The sequence below is a fragment of the Natator depressus genome, chromosome 6, assembly GCF_965152275.1.
Source record: "Natator depressus isolate rNatDep1 chromosome 6, rNatDep2.hap1, whole genome shotgun sequence".
Classification (NCBI taxonomy): Eukaryota; Metazoa; Chordata; order Testudines; family Cheloniidae; genus Natator; species Natator depressus.
In genome coordinates, this window is record NC_134239.1 from 9120172 (window position 1) to 9130693 (window position 10522).

Here is a 10522-nt window from a genome sequence, read left to right on the forward strand (position 1 = left end):
TGAGAGATACACAGATGACCCCAGCAGGCAAGCACCCTTGCAGAGGAAGGAGGTCAGAGGAGATGGGCATTACCTTGAAGGAATGGGAGAACAGAAGCACACAACTCACTGCACAGGATGTGCTGGTAGTTTTTCCCTCTTTATTTTTTAAAAACACTTGATTCATAGCATTATTCTGAAGAGAGTTTACGTCAGCCCTCTGTACACGTTCTCAACATGCTTCAGGGGGAAAGACAGCTCCGTGGGAACACCTCCCCGCCAGCTCCTGATCTCCCAGCTCCCCAGCCACATACTCCCTGCCCCCTCCCAGAGAATGGCTGCTGCCCCCAGTCCTGCCGCGGAGAGGGGAAATGCTGTGTTCCTTTATACAAAACACTGAGGAGTCAATTTAAATTACCGATCAATGGCACATCCGCTAACCATGCTCAGTCAGTTTATTAAGCAAAGATAGATCAGCACAATACAGAAAAGCAAAGGTTAGCACTGTACCAGCTGGGGATACAGGCTCGCAGCAGTCTTCAATCTGTTCCAAAATCATGAGCTTAGCTGACATTTATATCCTGCATTTTCAATAGGCAGAACACCCTCCGCTACCCCACCCACCCCCATCTCACGGTCACATCAAAGACCTAATTTCCCTATTCTTATCTACTTTCCCCACCTGTTTTTCAAGGTCTACAGACATCTTCACCCAAGACACCTGCACCAATCACTCCTATCACTTTATACCCTGTATTTTGTACACTAATTGTTATTTGGCAAGCCTTAACAGAACATACATCTTGCTTGACAGTTCCTACACTTACAAATACCAGAGGTTATATACAGCTCACTCCGTAGCCTTTGATTAATTTAGAGCGCACAAGTCACTGATCACGGTACTCATGCAGCTACGTAAAATGTATCATACCAACTGACATTGGTGGGTCTCACAGAGATCTGAAAACTTTAACATCCAACTGAAAAGGAAACAGCAAAATGTTTCCCTGCCTTGCACATGCTCCCAACCTCATGGAGACCACCAGAAGCATCACAGGTGAAGATGGAAGAAACAGTAAGTGGAAAAACACCATAAGTAGACATGATTCCACTATCCTGTCATCCTGGTGTATGGAGTTGGTTTGACCAGCTTTTAACTCATTTTCCAAACACCCCACCAGATTATTTGAGACGGTAAGCAAGCCATTCCTAGCAAAGAAAAAATAGTTTTTAAATATGGACCTTTCAAAATCAGCTCAGGGGTCACAAGTCAACAACTGTAAGCTTAGCATGAACACAAAGCATGCTAGGAGTCTGCTTCATAGTTACACAACTTAGCGAAAGTGCGAAAATACAAAACCGTCAGAAATATATGATATTGGCTAATAGCCCCTCCCCGCTCAGATTTATAGCAACAGGGTGACTCCCTGGGGGGGAAAAAAAAAAAAAAAATCACATAGCTGATGTGAAAGCATTTAACTGAAGTTTAGGCTGTTTTAGCAAAACACATGACAAAACAAAATTGACACACACAAAATCAATATAATTAAAGCTTTAAGAGTAATCTCTGTCCAAGCATTAGACGTAAGTATTTCTAAGTCACCATCATGCCTGTGATTATACAGAGCCTTTTCTGCTTCGTGCATGACATTGTTAATCTGATTAAGATGCGTATCTCTTCGGTCTAATGATATTTTTACATTTATGGTTAGTGGATCAACGTGTAGGTTGAACAACTGGTATTATTTTTCAACTTCATCCTGGTGATGGGGTTCACTTTGGATAATGGATTCCCTGATGCCTGTTCCAACCTACACGTTATGGTTCGACTTGCAACACTGTGGGTCAAACAGAAAGTTGGAGTGAAGCAAAGTCTCCATAGGTCAAAAAAAATTTTAACTGGTTACTATGCAATCCCATCTCTCCAGAGCCTAGGTCGCCCTAACTGCTGGTTGTCACCAGTGGATGAGTCTTGCAGGACAAGAGGCTGTAGCCTCTTGTCCATCTGTCTCGTTGAGCCGTGTCCATGCCGTGAGCATGGCCACAGACAGTAGTTTTGATGTCAGACATTACACAGGCACACGCACTGATACACGGCAGCAGGCTACACGTGGTGGGCTCCAGGTTTGCACTGCTGAATGAAATACCAGGAGCTGTGGTACATCCAGACACTCGTTGTAGAGGTCTTCTTCTAGGTAATCAAGTGACTGGACAAACGCCAATTTATTAAACATGTCAGCGCTAAGATTCGGACAACGGAAGCCAAGACTGTTTAGATCAACAAGTACCTCTGGTATGATGAGGTGTCACTGACCCCAAATTACAAATTGTGCTCAAGGGAATCTGTTTGCAGGATTTGAGACATTGCCGGTTTACAAGAGCCTTTGAGATATACTGATGGAAAGACCATTTAGCTAATTTTTTGTCAGTGATAAAATCAGGAAATTTATCCATTTCATCATCACTTGACAAACTGGTTATGGCAGTTAACACAACTATCATAAATTGTGCAAATAATCTTCTTACCTCTGCCATGTTCCTTTTCTTTCCTGTAATTCATTCATTAATCTTGGTGTCTGGCTGAACAGTTTAGCAATGTCATGCTCATTATACACACACACACACACTATACCTTTCCTCAGTAGTTAGGCCATTAATGGCATATTATAGGTTTAGAAACTGTTTCCACTGCCTGGTACTTGAAATAGTTAATGTGTCTTTTTATATTTTCTAAATCTCCCTGTAGCTCACGAAAGCTCATGCTCAAATAAATTGGTTAGTCTCTAAGGTGCCACAAGTCCTCCTTTTCCATTTGGAAAAAGACATCCCTGATCCAAATAATCCTAAAACTGAACAAACAATTCCATCAAAACTTCAGAGTTGCCTATTTTGAAAGATACCAGACTATGTAATAGTTTCTGGAGCAGCTCCCAGATTTTGCACTTGTCCCTGATAAAATGCTATTAAGTCTAATAACAAAGATGCATACAGCAACAATACATTTGTTGTTACACAGTGGACAAATTCAGCAATATTCCATTGAGAAAGATTTAAAACAATAGATATATGCATAAACTACACATTATTAAGCAAAGCACTAGGGACTGAAATAGCAGTTAGACCAGTAAGCGAGCACAGTCCAACCTTAGGGCACTGTAACATCTCTCTAGCTAATTGCACTCAGTTGTTCTTACGAGTGGGTGGAAGTGTAATTGGCTCATCTGTCACCTGTAGGTTTATCTTTTCCCTTCCGATGCCTGGGGGTTTCTTCACTATGCACTGATATACCTTGGTGTCTTTGGTCTGGGTGACGCACCTCTAAAACATCTGAAGTTGGTTAGCATGCTAAACTTTATCCACATTTCTCTTATTCCCAGTAACCCGATTACAGATAAATGAGTTTAATTTATCCATAGTTCAATGGAGAGACAGCCATTTATTATACAAATTATGCTTCAATAAGCATAACAGAAGCATGATCTGGTCTCCTACTTTCCAGTCATTTTCCTTTAATTGTCAAAATACACTTTTGCTTTTCACTGTGATATTCTCCATTCGTTAGCTATGTACACGTGCTTGTTTAAGGTAGTCTTTGAAAGTTTTGCACAAGACATCCATTTTTATTCCCTCAATCTCATGCATCATTAGTTTTTCATAGATGTTTTGAAAGTCTCATTTCTCCATGCGTCATTACCTCAAACAAAATGCAATTTCTTGCACTAGCAAAGCAGTCCCGAATGCCATGTCAAGTAACGGAATGAGACTGTCCTGGTCTCTTCCCTTTAGAGAGAAACTTTCTCACCATCAGTTTGACGGATTCTGTTCATCCTTTCCACCTGTCCTGAGCGCAGTATGGACTGTGGTACTTTTGTTTTGTCCCTAACACCAAAAGACAATTTTGGAAGATTTTTTTCTGTAAAGTTAGTTCCTCAATCTGATTTCAATTTTGCCAGTAGGGCCCAATAGGAGAATACCTAGACTACCAACACACGAGCCATTGCTGAAGAAAAAAAATATTTATTTCCTTTTTAACTTGCAGGTAACAGTCCCACAAAATGAATCTGCAAAGTAGACCACGGCCCTGAATTTTTATGAGCTTTAAGGGGAGCACTGTTCTTATTACTTTAAGATCATTTTGCACACAGATTAAGCAATTGTCACAGCATTATTTCACATTATTTCTTATCTCTGGCTACAAACCTACTCTTGCCAATCTTTGCCTGGTTTTATCAGTCCCTTGCTATCCTCCTGAGGGAACGTCATGGACCAAATAAATCAAATTTTCAAATTAGTGCCCCATTCCCTTTTTACATAAGAAAGCAACTCTCCGTGGTTCTCTATTTTGGTTTGTAAGATTTTAAGAGTTAGTCCTATGACAATTCCTTCCTTAGCCTGCTCCTGTTTTATTGCTTCTGACAATATGGCAATCCACCTCTGCAGAGCCTACAAAACAGGTAGTCTCCGCAAGACTGATTGCTAGAACAGAAATGCTCACAATTTTATGGAAAGAGCCCATCACTTCCTTGTCACCCCTTGATCACTTGGTGTAGCAAGAGTTAGCGATAAGATTTTCATAATGAAACAGAGTCGTACAGCTTTCTTCATTAGCATACTGGTGAATATCTCCGCCTGTCCTGCAGCACACTGGGGTCTGATTCCTGACAAGGAGGCTGTACTTCAAGGTTTAGGAATTTACCAGTGACTTTGGTAAGAACAGAGTACCTTTATAAACAAATCACGTAATGAAATGAGAAGGCCGAGGTGGGGGACACAAAAATAAAGTGACGAAGAAAGCAAGTACCAAAAAAAAATAAATAAATAAAAAAAAATATAGGAGGACAGCGTAGAATACGGGAGGAAAAGCCATTTATAAGAGATGGGAGGGGAGAGTCTATGGCCAGGGCAGGAGGTCAGACTAGATGGATCATAATGCTCTCTTCTGGCCTGGGAATCTAGGAAACCTTTAGAACCTAGGGGTTACAGTGGACAAGAAGCTGGATATGAGTCAACAGTGTGCCCTTGTTGCCAAGAAGGCCAATGGCATTTTGGGATGTATAAATAGGGGCATTGCCAGCAGATCGAGGGACGTGATCGTTCCCCTCTATTCGACATTGGTGAGGCCTCATCTGGAGTACCGTGTTCAGTTTTGGGCCCCACACTATAAGAAGGATGTGGAAAAATTGGAAAACGTCCAGCAGAGGGCAACAAAAACGATTAGGGGACTGGAACACATGACTTATGAGGAGAGGCTGAGGGAACTGGGATTGTTTAGTCTACAGAAGAGAACAATGAGGGGGGATTTGATAGCTGCTTTCAACTACCTGAAAGGTGGTTCCAAAGAGGATAGATCTAGACTGTTCTCAGTGGTAGAAGATGACAGAACAAGGAGCAATGGTCTCAAGTTGCAGTGGGGGAGGTTTAGGTTGGATATTAGGAAAAACTTTTTCACTAGGAGGGTGGTGAAACACTGGAATGCGTTACCTAGGGAGGTGGTGGAATCTCCTTCCTTAGAAGTTTTTAAGATCAGGATTGACAAAGTCCTGGCTGGGATGATTTAGTTGGGGATTGGTCCTGCTTTGAGCAGGGGGTTGGACTAGATGACCTCCTGAGGTCCCTTCCAACCCTGATATCCTATGAAAGGGAGAGGATGAAGCGAGGGAAGCAATGTAGGAAAGGAGAGAGGCAAGATCAGGGGTAGGTTTATTAGAAAAGTTGGAATTTGGTGGGGGCATTGCATAGCCATGCAGAATTGGAAAGCAAAAGCAAGGGTATGAGAAAACCAGTGAAGCGTTCCAAAGCACAGGCAACAGCACCAAGTTCAGCACCCTGAGTTGAGTGAGGCATGAATGAGGAGAGAAAGGAGCAGACCATAAACACCGAAGCCTTTGAGTTAAACCGTCCTCATCAGACAGTGGTGTGGGAATTTGAAGATTTAAAGGCTGCTCTTTTTCATTTTTAGACCTGTTCCTTTCTTCTCCTTTTCTACATTCTGAGTGAGCCACTAATGGGCCCCGTTTTGCTGCTGCTAACTGCTGCTGTGCTGCGGGTGGAGCGGGCGGGGGGGTGTTCAGGGGCACTGCTTTCCCCCAACGAGTTGCCATCTGGCTCCACTTCAGGGGCGGTGTTCTGGGGTGGGAGCAGGGCCGAGGTCTCACCGCCCAAGTCTGGCTTTTCTTTCTGCCAGAGCGGGGCCATCCCATCCTCACTATCCAACGAGCTCTCACTGCCGGCCAGGACAGGCTCCTCCTTCCTCCACCGCCTCCTCCTCTTGCGGCCAGGCAGAGGTGGCTCGTTCTCAGCAGAGGTGTCACGGTCTGAGGCTGACCCGGAGCACAGGACTGCCACCTCCACGCGGGGCAAGGCTGGGCTCTTGGAGGGCCGGCCCCGCTTGCGCTTGGAGGGTGATTCAGCACTGGGGGCAGCCGGGGCCCAGGGCACCTTGGGGGGCCGGCCCCGTCGGCGCTTCTCCAGAGGCTGCTCACTGCTTACTGTCTTGCTCCTGGATGAGACTGGCTCAGGGGCACTGGATCCTGGCTTCTGGGCATGTGGCTTTGGGGTGCTGGGTGAGGGCTGTGCTTCCGCCTCCCCTGGCAGTTCTGAGGTCCTGCTCCTTGGTGAGGAGAGCTCAGGCACCTTGGTCTCCAGCTTCATGACATGGGATGTGGGGACACCGGGTGGTGGCTGTACATCCTCCTTGTTGATTTCTGGAGACTTCTTTTTGGAGGGCTGGTGCCACTCATGGGGCAAATCAGTATGAGGGATGACCAGGGCACCGTGCACCTTGGGAGGTCGGCCCTGCTTGCGCTTCTCGAGGCGGGAGTTGCTATCACTGCTGTCTGTCTCGCTCCCGGGTGAGAACAATTCAGGGGCCTTGGTCTCCAGCTTCCTGACGTGGGACTTAAGAGTGCCGGATGGCAACTGCTCCAAAGACTTGATCTTGGGAGGCCGGCCCCTTTTGCGGGGCAACTCAGTGCTGGGGATGACTGGGGAACACCGTGCCTTGGGAGGACGGCCCCGCTTGCGGGGTGACTCAGCACTGGGGGTGACCAGGGAACATTGTGCCTTGGGAGGCCGTCCCCGCTTGCGGGGTGACTCAGCGCTGGGGGCGACTGGGGAACACTGCGCCTTCTGAGGCCGGCCCCGCCCACGGGGTGACTCAGCGTTGGGGGCGACTGAGGAACACTGTGCCTTGGGGGGCCGGCCCCGCTTCCGGGGCGACTCGGCCCTGGGGGCGACCGGGGAACACCATGGCTTGGGAGGCCGGCCCTGCTTGCGGGGTGACTCAGCACTGGAAGCGACTGGGGAACACTGCGCCTTGGGAGGCCGGCCCCGCCCACGTGGAGACTCAGCACTGGGGGCGACTGGGACACGGTGCGCCTTGGGAGGCCGGCCCCGCTTGCGCTTCTCAAGGGAAGAGTCATTCTCACAGATCTTCTTGCTCCTAGGTGAAGAGGGCTCAGGTGCCTTGGTCTCTGGCTTCCTGGCATGGGACTTGGGGGTGCCAGCTGGGGGCTGCACCTTCCCCTGGCTTGGCTGCTGCACAGACTTGTTCTTGGGGGGCCGGCCCCGTTTAGGCTTGAGGGGCACTGGGGACAGGCTGAGGGCCATCTCTGGCTCAGAAGCTTCATCATCACTCTCCACCTCGACCCTGTGGCTGGCGGGCTGGCTGCGGTGCTGCAGCAGCTCCTCGCCGCTGGAGGACAGCGCCAGCTCCGAGATGCTGCTGGCCCAGCTGCTGCCGCTGTCGTTGTCTTTCTGGTCCAACTCCCTCCTGCCACCCAAGTCCGGCAGTTTGTCCTCAAGCCCCATGTCCTGGGTCATGCCTGTCAGCTTCTCCCGGGGCTAGGCTCACAGACCTGCGGGCCAGCTGAGGGAGGGGAGAGACAAACAGCAAGTGGACAGAGGGCAGCGACTCACCTCTATCTGCACTTCCCCCCCCCACCAAGCATTAGAGCCCCACTCCCAGGTCCCCCTCCCCTCCCCCAGCCCCCCAACCCTCCCCCCAGCTCCCCCCTCTCCCAGCCCCTCCCCCAGCCCCCCAACCCTCCCCCCAGCTCCCCCCTCTCCCAGCCCCTCCCCCAGCCCCCCAACTCCCCCCTCTCCCAGCCCCTCCCCCAGCCAACCAACCCTCCCCCCAGCTCCCCCCTCTCCCAGCCCCTCCCCCAGCCCCCAACCCTCCCCCCAGCTCCCCCCTCTCCCAGCCCCTCCCCCAGCCCCCCAACTCCCCCCTCTCCCAGCCCCTCCCCCAGCCAACCAACCCTCCCCCCAGCTCCCCCCTCTCCCAGCCCCTCCCCCAGCCCCCAACCCTCCCCCCAGCTCCCCCCTCTCCCAGCCCCTCCCCCAGCCCCCCAACCCTCCCCCCAGCTCCCCCCTCTCCCAGCCCCTCCCCCAGCTCCCCCAACCCTCCCCCCAGCTCCCCCCTCTCCCAGCCCCTCCCCCAGCCAACCAACCCCCGCCCCCACGCGCTCAGCACCTCGGTTTCGGGCCGCGCGGTTTGGATAGGGCCGCGCGCCGTGCCCACTTCCGGAGAGGAGCCTGACCACCCACGCGCCAAGAAGGCAGGACAATCAACGGGCACTGGCAGGGAACAAATGAGGGGCGGGCCCGGGAGAATTGAGCGGCAGCCAGATTGACCAATCGAGCTCCGGGGCTCGGCCTCGGTGGGTGAGCAGCGGGGAGCGTGGCCAAACAGAAGGGGAGGGCGGGGTTTGAAGCTGAGTGACGGCTCAGGTAGCCAATCAGCAATGGGAATGCTGCGCGGCGCTATGTTTGACGAACCAATCAGCCAATCAGACGTGGAGGAGGAACGGTTTTCCCAAGTAGCCAACCAATCAGAAGCCGAGCTGGGGGGCGGGCCAGCCAATAGGGGAAAAGAAGGAGCTCTTAAATGGATAGCTTCCTGGGTTAACATGGGGTCAGCCAGGTGACCTCTGACCCCAGAGGCAGGGTTAGGGGCCCTCACGCCAAGGGGGTCACGGCTGCAGCCTGGTCACGTGACCTGACCGGTGCCCTGGGCTGTCACATGGCAAACGCTGACCCCTCGGTGCCCCCAGGTCACGTGACGCCCCAACCCACGGTGACCCCTGTGACCCTCAGGCGGCTGGGCCGGGGCCGGGGGCGCCCCGGTGGGGAGCTGACCTGGGCCCATCCTGTCCCTGGCCGGGCCCATCCTGTCCCTGGCCAGGCCCAGGTTCGCCGAGGCCAGAGGGGCCCATCAGGCCCAGGAGCCCCTTAGAGCACGGGGGGGGGAATCTCTCCCCCGGGACGAACACGCACGACCTATGGCGGGTGGGGCGGGGGGGTTAGGGTGACCAGGTGTCCGCTTTGCGACTGGAACAACCGGTGGAAAAGGGACCCTGGCGGCTCCGGGCCGACTGGGCCGTTAAAAGCCCGCTCGGGGGTGCTGTGGCTGTAAGGCAGGCTAGTCCCTACCTGTCCTGGCTGGCACTGCGCTGCGTGCGCCCCGGGAGCAGCAAACGACCAGCAGGTCCGGCTCCTAGGCAGCAGGGCCACGGCAGCGCTGTGCACTGCCCCAAGCACCGGTTCCCGCTCCCATTGGCTGGGAACTGGCCAATGGGGGTGGGGGAGCAGTCTCTGCGGGAGTGTGGAGCCTCCTGGTCCCCCCCGGCCTAGGAGCCAGACCTGCTGGTTCTTTGCCGCTTCTGGATCATGCGCAACACCGGTGCCAGCATAGGCGGGGGAGGTGTGTGTGGGGTGCCTCCCCTGCCTATGCCCTGCTCCCAGACCTCTGCCCCACAACCCCTCACCTCACCTGGGGGGCCTCGGGTCCTGGGCCCCTGTGGTGGCCCCACCCCCGCTCCCAGGTCTCTGCTCCCGGGTATCGCTTGCCCGTAGCCCCACACCTGGCCCCATGGACGGGGCTCTGCTCTTGGCCCCGCACGTGGGGTCCTAGTTGCTGGTCCCTGCCTGGAGCTCCGCTCCTGGCCCCATACCCTCCCCCAACTGTCGCCTCGGCCCCCTTATCCCTGTCTGGGTCCCCCGCTCCTGAAGAGACAGCCCTGCTCCCAATCAGGGGCAGGGGTGGATGGGTAAGGGGGCTGGCTTTCAGCACCCCCACTACTAAAAATGTTCCAGTGCCACTGGGTGCCAGGACAGGCAGGCAGCCTGCCTTAGCCCCCCTGCTGGGCTGCTGACCAGGAGCTGCCTGAGGTAAGCCAGTGCCCCAGCCCTGAGCCCCCCCAAACCCAGAGCTCCAAACCCCTCATCCCTGGCCTCACCCCAGAGCCAGCACCCCCAACCCAGAGCTTTCACCCCAACTCCCTGCCTCAACCTGCAGCCCCCTCCTGCACTTCAAATCCCTTGGCCCCATCTTCCAGCCTGGAGCCCCCTCCTGCACCTCATTCCCCAGCCTCACCCCAGATCTGGCACCCTCAGTAAGAACCCTCACCCCTTCCTGCACCCAACCCCGCAGCCCAGTGAAAGTGAGTGAGGGTGGGGGAGAGCGAGCCACCCAGGGAGGTGGAATGTAGTGAGCCGGGGGGCGGGGCCTCAGGGCTAGGGTGTTTGGTTTTGTGCAACTAGA

The 10522-nt window shown here is 52.8% G+C and overlaps 1 protein-coding gene across 1 annotated transcript; it reads right to left on the bottom strand.

Moving 5' to 3' along the window:
• Positions 1-254: 254 nt before the first annotated feature.
• Positions 255-8587, bottom strand: LOC141988540 (uncharacterized). Its single transcript, XM_074954341.1, has 2 exons — positions 8453-8587; positions 255-7846 (listed from the first exon to the last, which is right to left on the bottom strand). Exon 2 carries the CDS (start codon positions 7798-7800, stop codon positions 5962-5964), a length of 1839 nt encoding a protein of 612 aa, XP_074810442.1. The 5' UTR covers positions 7801-7846; positions 8453-8587; the 3' UTR covers positions 255-5961.
• Positions 8588-10522: the final 1935 nt, after the last annotated feature.

Excerpts from the sequence above, each read along its gene's own strand:
- LOC141988540 (XM_074954341.1), bottom strand. The coding sequence starts at position 7,800 with ATGACCCAGGACATGGGGCTTGAGGACAAACTGCCGGACTTGGGTGGC.